This window comes from Agelaius phoeniceus, chromosome W, assembly GCF_051311805.1.
Source record: "Agelaius phoeniceus isolate bAgePho1 chromosome W, bAgePho1.hap1, whole genome shotgun sequence".
Classification (NCBI taxonomy): domain Eukaryota; kingdom Metazoa; phylum Chordata; class Aves; order Passeriformes; family Icteridae; genus Agelaius; species Agelaius phoeniceus.
This window is the reverse complement of record NC_135301.1, coordinates 21,394,131-21,414,351: the sequence shown is the minus strand read 5'-3', so window position 1 is coordinate 21,414,351 and position 20,221 is coordinate 21,394,131. Positions and strand designations below refer to the sequence as shown.

At 40.6% G+C, this 20,221-nt stretch overlaps 1 protein-coding gene across 1 annotated transcript in view; it reads left to right on the top strand.

Moving 5' to 3' along the window:
* LOC129132409 (secretory carrier-associated membrane protein 1-like) overlaps window positions 1–20,221 on the top strand; it is a 98,249-nt gene that overhangs the window by 66,069 nt on the left and 11,959 nt on the right. Inside the window, exons 5-6 of the mRNA XM_054651472.1 lie at window positions 3,462–3,590; window positions 15,774–15,933. Coding sequence (XP_054507447.1) covers window positions 3,462–3,590; window positions 15,774–15,933 — 289 coding nt within the window. The remainder of the gene's footprint in view (window positions 1–3,461; window positions 3,591–15,773; window positions 15,934–20,221) is intronic.

The window sequence follows — 20,221 nt, the reverse complement described above, 5'->3', positions numbered from 1 at the left end:
TTTATTTGGTGACTTCTCCGTGGAAAATTACCAAAATCTTATGATTAACGCAATATGTGCCCTATCAAGCTTAAGCAAGCAAATGTCCTGCCTTGCAAACTGTGCCCTATCAAGCTTAAGCAAGCAAATATCCTGCCTTGCAGACTGTTTATCTGCCCCTGCCCCTTCCCCAGCTTTTCCCTGGTCGTTATCTCTGTGAGTTATCTGCTTGTACCATTTGTCAGCGGGAAAGGTTTCCCTGCTGGGTGTTAATCTGCCCCTGTCCTTTCCCCAGCCTTTCCCTGGTCGTTATTTCTGTGAGTTATCTGTTTGTACCATTTGCTGGGTGGGACTATGTGTGGGCTCCTGCAACCCCTTCCCTGCTATCCTTGTAGCTCATATCTCATGAAGTAGTACAGAAATAGTCAGCAGACAACTCTTGTAACACACTGGTCTCTTTTTCGTGACAAACAAAATGTAGTCCTTCATCTCATGTATGTCAGCGCCCGGCACAAGCGAGATAGCTCTCATGAAAGCTTGTGCCCTGAGTCCTGGTCTGACCCACATCTTTATTCATGAAGATGTTCCATATGCATTACATTACACAACCTTTTCATACATATTCAACCCCTGGCCCTGCCTGTCCTCGCCTCGCATGGTAATTAGATCCACACCCTTCTGGGCATGCGTTGCTTGCTGTGGTGTTAGCACGGGGGTCTTTGGTGGTCTCTGAGGCCGAAGATTGTGGTCTTCCTCATGATTGAACTTTTGAACTTTTCTCCTTTATGCACGCGCTTTGGTCCCTTGGTGCTTATCTGAGTACGTCTGTCTCAGTCTTGATGAGCTTGGAGACAGAGGAGCCTCTTTATCTGGGATTCTTGCATTCCTTGGTCTTCCCCCGGTTTTGTTCTTTATGCAAGAAGCTTCAGAAATTTGCATTTTCCTATGTCCTTTGTACTATGGCAGAGGTTTCTGTCCGGTTCGGCTGTCTGTCTCTGCCCGGACACGGGTATGGTGGTTCTTGGGCGGCCCGCGCTTCAAAAGACAAGTCTGGACTCTTCGGTTTTTCGATCTTCAGATTGTTTATTATTTCTTATCTACAGAATTTTCTGTCTGCCCAACAGAGGTCTGACCTGCAAGGCAGCCAAAGGCACTCTGACCACCCACGGGGCGGTCGTGTCTTTTTATACTAAAAACTACGTACATGATATTTACCTTTATTTCCCAATACCTTTCACCCACATTAGCAAGTGCACCTTTACCATGAACTAATCCCCAAGTGCCAACATCACCACAGAAAATGGAAGACAAGAAGAAGAAAGAAGAAGGACGAGACATGCCCTGATCCCTCCATCTTGTCTCCATAACCCCCCTGTACCAAAAACCCCAAAATCTATATTTCACCCTATAAATGTGTCTTCCACCCTTCACTCCCAAGCGATTCTCACGTCCTCAAACAGGTGTCACTTCCTTAGAAGGATCAAAATCAAGCCACCAGACACTCCTGGCAACATTCCAGGATTTCCAAGCCCCCCCCCCCCCCCCCCCCCCAAGGGTTCTCTCAGTAACTCTGGACATCCGGAGTGATGTGCTGAGTTCCCACAGGTTTCTTAAGTAAAAGGCTAAAATTCAACACATAATTCTACAACCTAAAATTTAAATGCTTAATTCATATTGCTAACTCAAGTGAACTCCAAAAACCTCCATTTCACTCAGAGCCAGCCAGCGACTAGTTCTGTCAGGCATGGAGGAAGTCCCCAGCAGCTTCTCACAGAAAATCACTTCTGTGGCTAGCTTCCTCCCTCCTCACCAAAAAACAAGCCATATAGAACCACCACAAATGGTCAGTGGAAGTGGCAGAAAATTTAACAGATAATTAGTGCCTTGTACCTGTTTGGACAGAACTACCAGCTTCATCTTTTCTGAATGACAAAAGAAATAATGCAAGTGTGTAATTTTTGCAAGTTTTCTGTTCTTATGTGGTGGGTTGACCTTGGCTGGCTGCCAGGTGCCCACCAAACTGCTCTACCACTCCCCAACTGGATAGGGGAGAGAAAATAAGATGGAAAACAACTTGTACGTTGAAATAAGTATTTTTACTAAAGCAAAAGCACAAGTTTGCATGTGCACAAGCAAAGTGAAAAAAAAAAGAGGTTAATTCTCTACTTCCCATCAGTGAACGATGTTCAGCCACTTCCCAGGAAGCAGGACTTCAGCATGCATAGCAGTTGCTCCAGAAGGCAAACACTGCAAACAACAAATACCCCATCTTCCTCTTCCTTTCCTTAGCTTTTATATCTGAGATGATCTCATATGGTATGGAATATCCCTTTGGTTATTTTGGATCAGCTGGCCTGGTTGTTTCCCCGGCCAGGATCTTGCCCACCCCCCAGCCTACTGACTGGGGGAAGAATATTGGAGAGACAGCGCTGATACTGTGCCAGCAGTAACCAAAACACAAGTGTGTTCTCAACACATTTCCAGTTCCCAATGCAAAGCACAGCACTGGGAGGGCTGCTATGGGAAAATGAACTCCAGCTCAGCCCCACCCAATACAGATAAACTGCTAGTAAAGGCATGATTGAAGATAGCAATTGCAAGCAAAACCTAGTCAGAATTTTAAATAAAGCTTTGTTTAGGTTAGTCTCTAATTCAGCTCCACTTTTTTAATATCGTAATTATTGTATCTCTTGCACACAGAATTTGAAATGCTATGGTAAAGGTTTTTTGTAGTTATCTCAGTTGAATCTCTGAGTCTATGCTTGTATTTATTTGTGTTCTGCAGAATGTATACTCTAGTCTGTGAGCAGATTAGCATACAGGAAATCCAAGTGTCTGATATTGTGTTGACCTTTGTGGTATCCTCACTCTGTCACACAACTATATCAAAATATATTGATGCTGTAGGGAATCTTCTTGTAACAAAAAGAAGTAGTTTACACCATTTAAATAGCTGCTTTTCTTCAGGCTTATGGGCTTTTAAGTAAAGCTTTGACTGTAAAGTGTATTAGAAACTGGTTCAAAGTGTTAGAGACATCCAGGTATTACAAATATCAGCATTCTGAGAATGAAGAATGTTTTTCAGTCCCCAGTCTTTGTGTTCTACAAAGTATGAGAGTATGGTGGGACTTAAAGAAATGCGCATTTAAAACTCAAGGAACTCTGAGAAATTGTTTTGTGAAGAATTCTCTTTTCTCATGACTTTATAGGAACTGTCAGATGCCTGATTAGTCTTTTACATAGATAAAATATTGTACTTTCCTTGATCTGTCTTGTACTTCATTGTATTTTATTTCTGAAGTTTATTTTTAGTATTGTGTGAGGATTGCTAATAAAACTTTGGGGTTTTGGTAGCCCAAGTTATCTATACACTTGTGAAATTTATGTATAAAACAATTTGAACAAGTCCAAATGCATCTCTTTCTGGTATACAGAGATTAAACTTTATTATAAATAACCTTTTTTTTCTTTCTGATTTGCAGGTAGAAAAAATAACTGGCCACCTCTTCCTGAGAATTTTCCAGTAGGTCCGTGTTTCTACCAGGACTTTTCTGTAGACATTCCTGTAGAATTCCAGAAGACAGTAAAGATTATGTACTATTTGTGGATGTGTAAGTATTTTCATTTAAAGAAAAGGCAAAGTGCATATTTGAACTTGATGATACATACTTGCTACTCTTGCTTTTGCAATATCTGTAATGAGAATTTTTTTAAAATTCAGAAGTCAAATGTTGAAATGAAATCTTTTTGTTAGCTTCAGTTTTAAATGTATTTGATTATTTCATAGAAATTTCCATAGGAAAAAAGGAAGAGGATTACCCAATGCAGATTGGTTATGGTATAGTGCAGTTTTCTGTTTTAAATATCCCTGTTTTTGTAAAATGAGCTTTGACCATTTATTAATCTAGAAATAATTTTATTGTTTTAAAAATCAGCTTATATATTAAAAAGTATAATTCACAATCAGTGTTAATAGACTGAGTTTAAGAAGTGTAATATCCATTTGCTTTATAATAACAGTTTTATATGGTTTAAAATCTTTTTAGTTTATAGTGGAGACAATATAATTTTAGTCTGTTTTAAAAAATAGTGTAAATTAAATTAGCTGAAAAATCAGTCCATATTACAACTGTCCTTTGTACACCAAAAATGCTCTACAGTCTTTGTAGGGTTCATTATGCTCTCATTCAGGTGCTATGTTTTGACTGGAGAAATGCTGAATGAACCAAATGTACAAATGCCATGACATTTGTCTCTTCTGCCTTGTCCAGTGTGATGAGCACCTAATAAATACTCTGAGACTGATGAAATTCCAAAGATTTAGGTGCTTTGATGAGATTAACATATTTTTATCATAATTAAGGGGATGTGAATTTTAAAACTCTTCTGTATTTTTTTTCAAATCTGCATAATTTTGCCTGTTAATCTGGTAATCTTATTACTGTGACTGAACCATGTCATTGAAAAACATAAAATGAGCAGTCAGCATTGAAACAAGTGAATTCCACTTCATAGTAATCCACAGCTTTTTATAGTCATTGTTGGATTATTAATCTTTAAACAACTGGATTCACTGTAGAAGGTGGGACTAATCACTCATAAATCTCACAGATATTTAAGTTTTATATGAAATCTAAGATCAAGTACTCCAAAATTCTAGGATAGTTACTAATTCTGGCCATTTGCCTGACTGAATTCTAAAAAGTGCCATATGTTTCAAACACGAGGTGAAGTTGGGCAGTGAGAATTGGAATATTAATACTGTTTTTCTTTTTGCTACTTATGGCAATAAATAAAGGAAGCAGTGATATTATAGTATTTCAAAATGTATACGAGGTGTGCTCTTATACTAAGATGACAGATTTTCTTCCAGGTAGACTGAGATTTTTAACTGAGTCCTCTTGTTCTTTTCTTTCTTTACCTTTTGTACTCTCTGACGGGATTACTCAGGAAGGAAAGATGGAAAAGGGCATAATAAAGGAAAAGAAAGACAAAATCTATTTCAGAATAAAAAAATTAAAAAGACCTGAGTATAGAACTTTGTGCCTTAGGGCTGGATGTTGACTCAATCTTTGTGATTTTTCTTTCTATGGGATTTGGATCATATATCATTAGAGTGGCTTTGCTTCTTCAGTGGAGGCACTCATTACCATAGCAAACCAACCTGCTTCTCCTTGTTGCTCTACCCTACATTTTATTTCGTCTTCCAGAACTTCCTAGATTTTTTAAGTCTAGGGGTCAGTGAACATAATCACGTTTGGATAAATCTGCCTGATCGACACTTTCTAAAGTAGGTTCGTTTTCCTCTTCCTTTTTTAGCAGCCCTAAGAACACACCTTTTTATTGAATTTTCATTTTTTGGGTGTTGCTCTTGTTGATAGTAATTTTTATATCTTTAGTCTTGGTCTGTATGCATCTGAGGAAACTTGCCTGCTTTAGATCTAAATGCTCTTTATCTCTGATTCTATCCCTATTCTGTGAATACATCCATCTTTTCTCTATTTGTATCTGAAATCAGAGTTTTCAGATTCCTTGATGTGGTTTTCTCTTTACACAATTTTGTTTTCCCTGGGGAGAGCTTTTCTTTTTTTAACTGACTGACTGCTCCCATGTTTTTATGAACTACAGCAAACAATTAACAATGGCTTCTGTCAGCTGCCAGTGGAGCTTTTCTATACTATCTTGTTTTTGCAACTATTGCTTATGGAATATTAATCCCAATATTTCCGGGTGGGACGTGCCTGGCCTCGTCTGACCTTTGCTGCTGGACCAAAGGCAGCAGCTGTGGTGTTTCACCTCAGAGATACCTTTGGCCGCCTGGATGCTGCAGCTAGGCACTCGGAACAAATCCAGGCATAGTAGGAACTCAGTTTACCTCTGGTGGAAAAGGTTCAGGCAACGGTGAAGAGAAAGGAGTGGATTCTATCGTAGAGTTTTAATCCAGAGCTTTATTGCAGGATGGTAGACCTCTGAATGTGGTAACAGCTCCCAATAGAATCCCGACCGCATGGTCTCATGTCCTTTTAAGCCCCGGGGACAGGGGGAGGGGAAGGGACAGGTGAGGCACCAACCAGGTGGGAGGAGGGGAAGGCTCAAGGGATATAGATGCATGGACAGGCCAATGAGCCCGGACCTGAGGGGCATCTTTTGAACTTCTGCCAACCACACGACGCCCTTGCTGGAATGTTAAGATTGATGGACAGCTCTTAGCAGGAGGGCAAAAGGGGAAAGGAAAGGTTGGCACATCTGAGGGGTTGGGATAGGTGAAACAGGAAATGGCATCACACTGCAACAATTGCTGTTCTAGTTGCTTGCAGATAGAACAGCAGTTTACCTGGGTCTGTACATCAAGCACTACTTTTTCGATCTTTTTTTGCTGTTACTACAGAAATGTCTCTTGACTGCTATCTGACACCAAATATTTTTTGGCTGAAAAGTCTGATTTCCAGCTATTTTCTGTCTAAGGATACAATCAATAGTACATATAACAGTCTGTTGATGTTTGTTTTGCTTGTTCCTGAGAACCTCCAAAAGGATGGACACTTCATAAACTCCCCCTAAGTCTGTTCTAGTATGTTGTCATCTTTATCCTTAGAAAGTGTTTCCATTATATAATTTAATTTTTCCCTTCCTATGATTTATATTCCCTGTTCTGTCCACTGTTGTTATGGAGATAGATTTATGCCCATTTGCCATCATCTTTTGTCAAAATTAGCATAGTTCTCTCAGCCTTTCTTTGTACATCATGTTTTCTAGAGATCTGGTTTTTTGTTGCTCTCTTACAGATTTGACACTAGGTCTACTCCATATTATTATGGGATTTTTAATGTGTAGCATCAAGAACTGGAGAATGTGGGCTATGTCAAATATTTTAGCTGAAGTCCTAATGTACCATGTAGAGTTAAAAAAAATACTTTCACATTTTTGATAGTATGTTCTTGTGTTCTGTGCTGATCTAAGCTTGTTTCAGAATATATTTTTTCTGATGGAAAAATACTTGTGTCACTTGTAAGGTGTGTTTGCAAATGTCTTTCCCTCTCCACAAAGATCAGAACAGACAATGAATAAAAGGTTAAACTACATTTGAAACCACTCTGATGTGCTTCAAGGTTGTGTGCAATCAGATTTCGCTAGCTTTATCCTCACTTGCCAGTTTCCATGTGTCTTCAAAGCCTTCCATTTTGCAGGTATCCCATTCCCCTTGAGGCATTCCATTACAGGGTGATAGTCCAGCTGGTTCCTGGAAAGAAGTATTCTTTTGTTGTGTACCCAGTGAGGACTTTGGTTTCCCAAGAATACCATCAATAAAACATTACTGAAATGAAACTTATTACAAAAATCTATTTTCATACAGTCCCAAACAAGACTACAAAATAATCATCTTAATAATGTAGATGCCTAATAGCATCAGTGCAACTTGTGATCTTTATCTACAATTAACTTTTAAACGTTAATGGATTATAAAGTGTAATTAATTAAGACAGGCAATGTATGTGTAAGTAGAGTTCTTCTATACGAGGAAGCTTACACTAAGAAAAATGTTCATAGAATCATGGAATCCTAGAATGGTTTGAATTGAATGGGAGCTTAAAGATAATCTAGTTCTAACTCCCCTGCCATGGGCAGGGACACCTATTAGACCAGGTTGTCCAGACCTCCATCCACCTCTAGGGATGGGAAAGTCTACAATCTCTCTGGGCAAACTGTTCCAGTGTCTCACCACCCTCACAGCAAACAATTTCTTTCTAATATCTAATTTAAACCTACCCTCCTTCAGTTTAAAGCCATTCACCCTTGTCCTGTCATTACATGCCTTTGTGAAAAGTCCCTCTCCAGCCTCCTTCTAAGTCCCCTGTAGGTACTGGAAGGCTGCTCTAAGGTCTCCTTAAAGCCTTCTCTTTTCCAGGCTGAACAATCCCAATTCTCTCAGCCTTTCTTCATAGAAGTGCTCCATCCCTCTCATTATCTTGGTGGCCCTCCTCTGGACTTGCTCCACCAGGCCAATGTCCTTCCTGTTTTGGGGGGTGTGGGAGACCCCTCTGGGGCCCCCTGCATGAGAGACCCCTTAATAAATGTTCTGTGCCAGGATTGAGAGACAAACTGGACTTTTTTCAGTCTTCAGGTTGCTGTTTATTTTTCTCTTATCAGAAGTTCTGCGCGCCGTCTGCACCAGACTTAACACACACAGAGAAGACAGCAAAAAAGGTCACAAGATGCATAGTTTCAAGGTCTTTTAAAGCTGTTTCATCCAATTAACTCCTAAAATGTACTTTATTTCTACTTTTCTACCAATATCTAATTATTTGTCCGCTACACAGCACCTGCATTGTAGCTCTTTCTAACCAATCACTCTGTGCTACCAACACTGGAGAAAATGGAGTAGATGAAGAAGGAGCCTACTTCACACTCTCTTAGATTCTGATTCATCCCAAAGTCTTGGAAGCCCTCTCCATGGATGAAGGTTAAAAGCAGTGTTTTCCTGGGAATCAGGACCTGGCAGGACAACCAGGGAAATATTCCCCATGCCCTGAGTTCCAACAGGGGGGCTCAGAGCTGGACACAGTACTCCAGGTGGGGCCTCACAAGAGTGGAGTAGACAGGCAGAATTACCTCTCTGATCCCACTGCTCTGGATGCAGCCCAGGATATGATTGGCTTTCTGAGTTGCAAGTGCACATTGCCAGCTCATGTCCAGCCTCTCATCCACCAGCACTCACCTCCAAGTCCTTCTCAGAAGGGCTGCTCTCAACCTATTCATTCCTCAGCCTGTATTGATACTGGGGGTTGCCGTGACCCGGGTGCAGCACCTTGTACTTGATCTTGTTGAACCTCATGAGATCCCATGGGCCACTTCTTGAGCTTGTCCAGGTCCCTCTAGAGCAACTCATGAGTGACTTTGTTTATTGACCTCACCTGCTTCCACAGCTGAATTAGAATCAGGCTTTCTTAGATCATTTCAGTGAGTGCTGTATTGGTATAGCTGTGAAATTGTTGTCATATAGACATTGCATGATGCAGACTTCTGCTAAAGCCTTAGGCCATTTCAGCTCTCAGGTGGTCATTATCTCTAATAACTTGTATCACTGTTAAATTTGAAGAGACAAATAGATGGAAGGTATTTAAACCATTACCCTGAACATGAAAACACCTGTGTGTTCATACAACCACAAAGCTTATCTAGGTGACTTGATGGCATTGGCTTGCAGCAGGTATAGAGAAGAGTGAATAGAGTGGAGACTTGTCAGTGAATTCCTGTCTTCATCTGTAGCTTGCTAATACTCAACTTTTATGACTGAGATTCTCTGTGACAGTAGTGAAGTAGACCCCTATGTTGTCAGGGTTATTGTGCTAATATCAGTAGTGGGTGAGACGTTTCTTCAACCCTCTTCTGCAGTGATGGTATTCTTTTAAAACTTGTCCTGTTTTTGTAACTGCAGTTACAAAAAAAAAGTAATAATTTTGGAAAGGTCAAACTCCTTCAGAATGGGGACTTTTCTATTAATCTTGGGCATCTCCCTATTTTCCAGTATTGACTAGAAAAAGTGAGAATACCCCCTTGTAAATTTTTTTCATATTCATCAAAAGAAGGTAGGAATTTGGATTTATATCTGTTCTTGGGCTTTATGCAGCAGGCACATACAAATTCTGAAATTAGTTGCTTTCCTAACCTCTTGGAGCAGTGCCAAGTTGTAGATACATTAAATGTTCTTTGTTTAAAAATATGAAGCTTTCTGTTTCTGGTGACCCGTTGGTTATGGAGAGAGACGGGGAAGACTGATTCAGTGATCAGAATCTGATTTTATTGTGGGATAAAACGCCTATATACTATTTCAGGGAGACTAGTAATGTGTACTACAATGATTAGGTTAAAATCACATACACAAACTTATGCATATTACAACATCTCTTGCTTGCAGAGTTTAATGAGATTTTCTTTTTCCAGTAAACCTGTCGGATTTAATCTTCTTGCAATCTAGATCTAATTTTCAAAGTTCCTTTTGCTTTTGCCAAGGCATCCTGTTATCAAATCTCTTATGTTAACCAGGTCCAAAGTCCATCATCTGTCTTGTGTCCCCCAGCATTCCAACAGAAAATAGGTGAGGGGACAGAAAGAGAGTGACAGAGACAGAATAAGGAAAATACCACCTCCTGTGAATCCTAACAATGTTCCATTGATCCTCTCCAGCTGGTCTTTTTAGTTGTGAAGGTCCCCCCAAAAAGCATAGAATCCAATGGGTTAATATACGCTCCGACTAGGTAGGAAAACCCAGGCACCTGGTGGGGGGGGGGGGGGGAATTTGCCATTGTCTCTTACTATGGACTCTGGGTTTGTTGCATCATGTGCAGTCCTGTGGTGCAAAGCTTCAGGAATTACTCTAGGGGGCACTTCAGGGGGGTCTTTAATGGATCTGTGGGATTGGGGGTTCCACAGCTCAGCCAGTTTGTGTAAGGGAGGACAGGTGCTCACTGCCTCTGACCAGAGGCTGCACCCGAAACCTCCTCCCCGCCACCTCATTTCAGGGTGAAGTCTGTGTAAACCTGGCTTCTGGGGGCTGTGGTCTCCCCCACCCCAAACTCAGCCAGGGAAGAATTTCTGCTGTGTTTGGCTTTCATGTGGATACATTCTTCTCCCTCAGGCTTGTTTGCTTTTCCCTAGACCTGAGGTGATTAAACAATAGTGTGTGCTCTTTATCTTATCTAGGCAGCTTAATTCACAGTCCAGAGTTCTTCAGGGAGGCTTCTGCGGTTGTAGCCTCTTTAAACAGTTTTTGCTATAGTGAGCAAAACTTCATAACAATGTTTAAGGCATGAACCATTTCAGTTCCTGGCAGTGCCAGATAGCATGAAAGTAGTAGCTGTAATGTTGCTTACTACTGTTGTATCTTTTTTGTTCCAAGAGGTAAATATATTTGAAATAACCTGTGAGGTTTTAATACCAATGCATTTTCTTTAGTAGAAATGTAGAGAGCTTTTTGGATAATTGGTTAGCTGAGAAAGGACATTCCGATGTGATACCAATGGATAAGGGTAAGAGAAACAAGCTGGGAACTGAGCAACCGGTGCCTAATTACTGACGAAGGTCACAGTGACCTTCTCTAAAACGGGAAGACGGGGGAGAAAATTGCTTGCCAGAAAATGTAGCTATCCCAAGGTAGAGAAATTAGAAGAATGTACACATAGAAGCAAAATAATTGTTAAGAGATAGAAGTAGGTGTGTTTGATCATAGTGTGCTTTAACCAATAATGAGCTCAGATTTTGCAATATGCATAAGCTTCATTAACACTAATATAAAAATGTGTAAGCTTTCAATAAACTTCGAGATTTGCTATTCATCGCATATGGTGTGTCGCATCTCTCCCGCCGTTACGACAAATGGTGACCCCGGACGTGTTCCTTCGGGACTAGCCATGGTCGGAGGCGTAAAAGTCAAGTGCAGGTCCTTTCGCGGCTGGGGACGGCAAAAAACACCGCTGAAGAAAGAAGGTGTCAAGTGCCCCGGGTGAGCTCAGAGGAGTGCCCGGCTGCTACGTGCTGCCGGACCTGAATAGAGCCGCAAGAAGCGCGCAATCGTCGTTAAAATGGATAAAGACAGGCAAGCAGCATATGATTTATTTACTGACTTTTTACGAGGGCGTCAGATTAGAGGAATAGATTTACAGAAAGAGCTTCCTGGGTTGTTAGCTTATGGGTGTGCACAGGGGTTTTTTCGTAATCCGCATACAGTGCATGAGTTGTCGGAATGGCGTATATTCGGGGATAAGCTGTGGCGTGCAATCATAGATGAGGATAAGACCGCGAAAGAGTTGGGAAATTTATGGCGAGTCGTGCATGCTGAATTCTTGAAATACAAGGCAGAGGAAAGAGCTGCCCAGCAGACTAGTGCAGCCCGTGAAAGCAACAGGAGTTGCAGAGACTGGTTTGGGTCCCCGCCGATACAAGCTCCTGCTCTAAACAGCAGCTCCCTGCAGCTATCGGCTTCTGCCGCGGGCAGCAGCCCCCCCGCGCGTACTCCAGCCGTGCCGTCCGCGCCGCCTGCCCCGGTGTTAAACCCTGCACCGCCTCCGCCTCCTCCCGCTCCGGACCCGCACCCTCCGCCGCCCTGCCGCAGCGCACAGCCCGCAGCCGCCCCGCCAGAGACGCTCGTGCCAGCCCCGGCCCTGGGCGACTCAGCAGCTGCAGCGCGGCCGCCTCCCGCTCCGCAGCCGCCAGCACCGCTCCGCAGCCGCCCCGTACCCGAGCCGAGGGGGGGACGGCAGGACGGGCCTTCCGCCCCCCGTGCGGAAGCGGGCTCCGGTGAGTCCGCCCGCCCCGCGGCTGCCCAGCGCAGTTCTGCTTCCCGGCCACCAGCTCTCCGCGCCCGGACACAGATAGCAGCTATCACCACTTCGGCTAAACCTGCCTTCAGCCCGCAACCGCCGGGAGCCTCGGAGTAGACCTAGCAACAGCAGCAGACAGTGACTTTGGTGACTATTCACCCACAAAAGTCCCAACAGGAGTAAAGAGACCACTCATTATTGATGGATTATCTGTGAGAGTTTTGCTTTTAGGACATTTCTCGGCTACAGTGTTGGGATTGTTTGTTTTATCTAGAATAATGGACGCTGGCTATGTAGGGGAGAGTTCTATTATGCTGTATATTCTTTTTCCACCTATGCGAATCGAACAATGAACTGTTAGATGAACTTTGACCTTTGTTAAAGGGAACTGATCCAGCACAGCCTGTTCGTATAGCCCCTGAACAGGCTGAGACACTGCAGCAGATATTGGACTGTGTTACACAAGGCAGTGTTCAGAGACGTGATTTTGATCTCCCTGTACAGCTGACAGTTTGGTGTAGACAAAAATTTTTTACTGGGTGCACTTACTTAGCATAACAGAAAAACGGGGGAGATATGGGCCTTGGAATGGATATCTCCTCCACTTCAACAACATAAAACTCTTTTTCAGAAAATTGAAATTTTAGCTGATTTGTTCAAAAAAGGTCGTGATAGGACAGTGGGGTTGGATTCAATGCCCAAAAAGATCACTAAAGTCCTTATCGGATGCTATAACTGCTTACACAGATGCAAGAAGAAAATCCAAACAACTGTTACTCATTGTATACATTTATATGTTTAGAAAACTGGACTGGATGTCATGTAACATTTAGAATTATAATTTAACCTGAATGTTAGTTTGCACAAAAAAAAAAAAAAAAAAAGGCTCCCTCCAAACAACAGAAACAACAAAACTCTCATTCAAAACAAATACTAAAATATATAATAGACTTCCAACCATAATATTAATATTATTATTATTATTATTATTGTGGACAATTTTGATAAATAATTACCAAAAAGAATATATTCATCCCTACTGTTTAAGCATCAACTGACTTTTAAAACATAAAGCATAAACACTGATGTTTGAGGCCTAGAAAACATTCATTCTATTGTTTGAATAATGATTTCAGTCTACAGGAAAACTGTTGCTTAGCTTTTCCTGTAACATCGAACAAAGAGTATTTTGTACTTAGTTGTTATCCTTTTTCTTTGTCCAAGTGAGAACACAATATGTCATTTAAAATATTCTCTCATTTAATTTACATTTTAATCTGAAAGAGAATATGAGTTTAAAAAATCATACCACAGCAGTAACGTCCCTTTGTACTTAGAAACATATTTCTTGTACCTGTTCAATTTAAAGCAAACCTGCAATACTCTAAGCACCTGACTCAACTTGTAACTTCTCCATCACTTCTTATATTTTTTTTTCCCTCTGAAAATAACCAGTGTGAGCTGTAGCTTGTCTCACATGTGTTAAGTTCTTCACTGGCTTTGCATAAGGAGATTCACAAGCACATGAGTTATTCTACACTGCTTATTTGTCTCAAATATCCGATCTAAAACACATCATCTGATTTGTATTTCTTAATATTTTATAGGTGAGTTAGTTCTGAGTTATTTTTCTCTGTTTCCTGTGTTTAACCAAGATGCTGAAAGACTTTGTTGATACGTCAGACTTCACTGAAACAAAGGCTTCACACAGATCAGGCATCTAAATTATTTGGTCATTTCAAAAGTGGTATTTTGGCTACAGTATATTTTTTCCACTTGTGTGGTATGCATTTGCAGCTGACTGCCAGGACAATGTAAAGTTTTGGTCCCCAGCAGCCATAGTTGCAGCATCTTTCTTAACTCCAAGAGTATCAGCAGCAGGTGCTCATGCTATTTTAAATAAGTTAGGATGTTGGCTTGCTAAACAAACAAATGTAACTTCTTTAGCAATTTCCAGTCTTTTGCTTGATGTAGATTCTATTCGCCATGCAACGCTTCAAAATAGAGCTGCGATTGATTTTCCCTTACTTGCACAAGGCCATGGCTGTGATGAATTTGAGGGCATGTGTTGCATGAATCTCTCTGATCATGCACGATCTGTACACTCACAGCTCTCTGAGTTACGGAGGTTAACTGGGAACTTACAGGTGGAATCAGGCCTTGGTATTGATGGATGGCTCAAATCTTTAAACTTAGGATCATGGTTACGTTCAATTATTAAGGTTAGCATTGTAGTAGCTATTGTAGTTTTGCTGTTAGTATTAGTCTTGCCTTGTTTTTGTATATGCTTGCAGAATATGGTGCGAAAGATGATAACTACTGCATTTAATCAAACTATGCTTGTTCAACAGAAAAACAGGGGAGATGTAGAGAGCTTTTTGGATAATTGGTTAGCTGAGAAAGGACATTCCGATGTGATACCAATGGATAAGGGTAAGAGAAACAAGCTGGGAACTGAGCAACCGGTGCCTAATTACTGACGAAGGTCACAGTGACCTTCTCTAAAACGGGAAGACGGGGGAGAAAATTGCTTGCCAGAAAATGTAGCTATCCCAAGGTAGAGAAATTAGAAGAATGTACACATAGAAGCAAAATAATTGTTAAGAGATAGAAGTAGGTGTGTTTGATCATAGTGTGCTTTAACCAATAATGAGCTCAGATTTTGCAATATGCATAAGCTTCATTAACACTAATATAAAAATGTGTAAGCTTTCAATAAACTTCGAGATTTGCTATTCATCGCATATGGTGTGTCGCATCTCTCCCGCCGTTACGACATAGAAATTCAGTAGTTAACCTGTAACTAGATCTGCCAAAGCAAAAATGTCGGTATTAAGAGCTGAGAACCAAAAAAAAGCAGATGTTTAGGACCAATATTATAAGAAATATTTGAGTATTCAATATGTATTAAAGGATCTAGAATAGGTTCTTGCAGATCTTGTTTTACTGAGAAGCATTTTTCCTTAGCTGACTTTTTTCTCTATTACATGTAAAACAAAGAGCTGCTCATTAAAAGGGGGGGGAGGGTTGGAAAATTTTCCTTTTGTATTTAATATTAAGGCTGACAGTCTTGCACTCATTTAGTTGCCTGATTGTAAGAGAAAAAAATAACTAGCATGTTAAAAAAAGTACAAATATCCAGTAATTACTGTAGAAGTAGCAGTTATTGCAACTGTAGAAGCCTCTTTTTTCATCATTTTAGGTTTGAAAATATTTGATGACTGATTTTTTTCCTTGCTACATGCCTGATATTACTTGAATTTTATTGTTCTCTACTTTCAGCTGTGAATATTTACTTTACCCTTAAGCTTAAAAAACTATAAAAATCAGCATAATGCTGAGAGAGGATATTGATTTATTGTCAGCATGCTTATGTTTTGTTTAAAAATGCACAGTTTAAGTATTACTTTAACAATTATAATAATTTATTTTATTAACATAATTTACTAAGATTTTTCTTTGCTTATGCTTCTACAGTCCATACAGTGACACTGTTTCTTAATATCTTTGGATGTTTGGCCTGGTTTTACATTGATGCTACACGAGGAGTTGATTTTGTATTGAGTATCCTCTGGTTCTTGCTTTTTACCCCTTGTTCTTTTGTCTGCTGGTACAGACCACTTTATGGAGCTTTCAGGTAAGAACTTCAGCTTGAATTAAGATCTTTAAAAAAAATACTTCACTTCTTGAAATGCATTAACATTCCAGAATTTGTTTATCATTAAGATAATCCTTCAATGTAATTTCATTAGAAACAAGTAGAACAATTACCATTAATTCAGTTGCTGTATCTGAAATGCTGATGGCAATAGTTAGGAATATTGTAGAATATATTTTAAAATATTTAGAAACCATTAGCTCCTGAGAGCACTGAAGGTCCAGGAGTGCATCTGAAATGTTTGTACATCAATTCACATAGTATGAGAAACAAGCAAGGTTAACTGGAAGCATCAGCTCCCAGAGCTATGATATCACTGGTATTAGTGGGACTTGGTGGAATGAGTCTGAAGACTGGATTGCCGAAATTGAGAGCTACAGGCTGTTCAGGAGGGATGAGCAGAGCAGGCCAGGTGAAGGAGTTGCATTGTATGTAAGGAAGAGGTTTGATTGTACAGACCTTAGTGTTAGGGATGATGTGGTTGAGAGCCTCTGGGTGAGAATGAGGAGGATGAAAAACAGATGTAGTGGGTGTATATTACTGATTACCCAGCCAGGATGTAAGCCGTGATGAGTTATTCTATAGGCAATTAGGAGAAATCTCTGGATTGGTAGCCCTTGTCCTTATAAGGAGATTTCAACTTCCCAGATATCAACTGGGAATACCATATTGCTGTGACAAGCAAGCATAGGAAATTCCTGAAGTTCGTGAAAGAACTTTTTAACACAAGGCCTCAGGGAGCCCTCTAGGAAAGATGCCCTCCTAGACTTGTTTGTGAATACAGAAGGACTCATGGGAGATGTGATGATTGGTGATTGTCTTGGCCACATTGACCATGAAATGGTTGAGTTTAAAATTTTCAGTGTAGCAAGAAACCAGGTCAGCAGAGTTCTAAGCTATTCAGGGAGCTACCTAGCAGAGTACCCTGATTTTGAAGGCTTATAAGTCCAGGAGTGTTGGTCATTTTTGAGAACCACCTTTTAAAAGTGCAGGAGCAGGCAATTCCACTGTGTCAAAAGCCAAGCAAGTGAGGCAGAAGAACACGAGCTCCTTGTGGAACTCAAGAGGAAAAAGAAATTGTATGATCTCTGGAGGAAAGGTCAGGCTTAGCAGCAAAATTACCCAGCCATGGTTCTCATATGCAGCAAGAGGACATGAAATGCCAAAGCTGAGCTAGAATTTAAACTGGGAAGTGTTTTATCAGACAAGAAGGGCTTTTCAAAGTACACCAATAGCAAGAGGAAGGCTAAAGAAAATATTGGACTGCTACTTGATGATGATGGTCACTTGAATAATAGGGATAAAGAAAAAGCAGAGGCATAAAATGTTTTTATTGTCTTATTCTTTAATAATACTGAGTCAGAGGACTGTGAGTGCGGTAACAGTCACTTTCCATTTGTGGACACTGAAATTGTGAGGGACCAGCTGTATCAGTTGAATGTTCACAAGTCTGTGGGGCCTTAGAGGGTCTGTGGGGCTCTGATACAGGGTATTGAAGGAGCTAGTAGATGTTATGGCAGGATCCCTCTCAATAATCTACCAAAGATCTTTGGAGTCTGGGGGGGTCCCTGCTGACTGGAAGCTAGGCAATGATATTCCAATTTACAGAAAAGGCATGAGAGAAGACCCAGGGAACTACAGATGTGTTGTTAGTCTAGCCACAGTACCTGGAAAAATTATGGAGATTACACTGGGTGCTATTGAAAGGCATTTAGAAAACAATGCAATCATCAGGCACAATGTGGGTTCACAAAGAAAAAATCCTATTTAACTAATTTGATATCTTTCTATGATAAATGTCACTTGCTGTCACTCTTGCGCCGAGAATGACACAGGAACAGGTGAGAGGCAGTATTGTAGAAAGAGCAAAGAAGGCGTTATTCAAGAGAACTGCGCGGTTTATATACAGTGATACAATACATTCTATTTGATTGGCTAGTTAACAAAAACACCTTTCTCATACACTGTCCTTGAGAAGAACAGAGAGACGAAGTAGAAAAACACCACCTGCAGATTGTTTATACTAACAAGTTATCACATTCTTACAACTCCCTGAAAATTCTCACAAGCCGCTGTGAGAAACACTTGCTGTTTCTCTCTCTCTGTCCCATGGCATCCACAACTTGCCTAGTGGATTAAAAGAAGGCAGTGGATGTAGTTTTTTCTCAATTCTAGTAAGGCCATTGATACTGTCCCTCACAGCATCCTTCTGGACAAGTTGTCCAACTGTGGGATGAGCAGGTTCATGGTGTGCTGGGTGAAGAACTGATGTAAGAGCAGCGCTCAAAGGTTTGTAGTGAATGGAGCTACATCTGCCTGGTGACAATTCACTAGTGGTATCCCTCAGGGTTCAATTTTAAAGCCAGTCAGTCCTGTTCAATATTTTTATCAATGATCTGGATGCAGGAGTTGAATGCACCATTATCAAGTTTGCTGATGATACCAAACTGAGAGGGGCTGTTGGCTCTCTTGAGGGACAATAGGCCTTGCAGAGGGATCTAGATAGGTTGGAGCATCGGGCAACCATCAGTGGCATGAAATTTAACAAGTCCAAGTGCCAGATCCTGTACCTGGGATAGAGTCATGCTGGGCACAAGTATAGATTGGGAGAGGAGTGTGTGAAAAGCAGCCCTGCAGGAAGGGATCTGGGGGTGCTGGTCAGCAGCAGGCTCAGTATAAGTCAGCAGTGAACCCTGGCAGCCAAGAGAGCAAACTCCATCCTGGGGGGCATCAAACACAGTTGAACCAGTTGGTCAAAAGAGGCGATGATCCTGCTGTATTCACTGCTGATGTGGCCTCACCTTGAGTACTGTGTGCAGTTGTGGGCCCCACAACTTAAGAAGGATGTGAAAGTCCTTGAATGTATTCAGAGAAGGGCAACCAAGCTGGTGAAAGGGCTGGAAGGAATGTCCTGTGTGGAGCAGCTGAGGACACTGGGTTTGTCTAGTTTGGAGAAAAAGAAGCTGAGGGGTGACCTCATGGCTCTCTACAGCTTCCTGGGGAGGGGAAGTGGAGAGGGAGGTGCTGAGCTCTTCTCCCTAAGATCCAGTGACAAGACGCATGGGAGTGGTTCAAAGCTGAGGCAGGGGAGGTTCAGAGCTGACAGTAGGAAGCATTTCTTTACTGAGAGGGTGGTCAGACACTGGAACAGGCTTCCTAGAGAGGTGGTCGATGCCCCAAGCCTGTCAGTGTTCAAGAGGCATTTGGACAATGCCCTTAATAACATGCTTTAACTTTTGGTCAGCCCTGAAGTGGTCAATCAGTTGGACTGAATGATCATTGTAGGTCCCTTCCAACTGAAAATATTCTGTTTGATTCTATTTATAGCTTCTACCATTGACATAGTATTTGTAGGAAATATTTAATTTTGTATTGAGCTGATAACAGTTTTAAGGAAAATTTTCATTAAATCTGTATCCCTTAATGGGCAGGTTAATAGTTAAGGATGTCTTTAATATTTGGCTTCCTGAATGAACTTCATAAAACCATAGACTTAAAAAATCTTATGTTGCTAAGTGACCTGTAGTGTCTGTAATTGAAGTAGGCTGATATTCTTAAAAATGAGTAGATCAGGTACGTATTGATTAAATTCTAATATTTTCCTAGTTTTTAGCAGTCTGGATTTTGAAAAACTTTACAAGCTTGATAGGTGGCATCTTAGTCTTGAAAAATTGAATGGTTGGTTTGACTGCAAAATTGAACTATTTTTTTTTTTTGGTGAAAATCAGCATGTAGAGATTCTAAATTCCCATACTCTCAGAGTATTTTTTTTTTAATTTCCTTTTCAGATTGAAAAGAATCTGGATGTTCTCAGTTTAAATGCACTAATTTTTTTTCGAGATAGACTGATAGCCATAAATTGCAGTTGAGCATTGAGCATAACTTTTAGACTAAATGAGATGTTTCTTTTTGCTAGCCAAGAAGATATTGCTGTACCTACACATCTTTGAGGAATCGTATAGTCTAACTTGCATTTATTTGTACACTAAATTCTTACATTCTTAAGGCTAAAAATGAGAAGAGTATTTTTAATTTACTGGTCTAACTTTTGTTGATGACTGGTTACAATGTGGGTACAAATTGAGATAAATTAAAAATACAGAGAGTTGCCAGTATTTTAAAATTATACTATTTCATTTTCATCATAAATATTGCATGTTCTCTCTTAGTAGTGTTCTTTTATATGAATTATTTTTCCTGATTTGGTGGAGTTCAGTGTCATGTTATTTTTCAGGGTTTTAGATTTAGTAAATCCTTAGCATTTCTT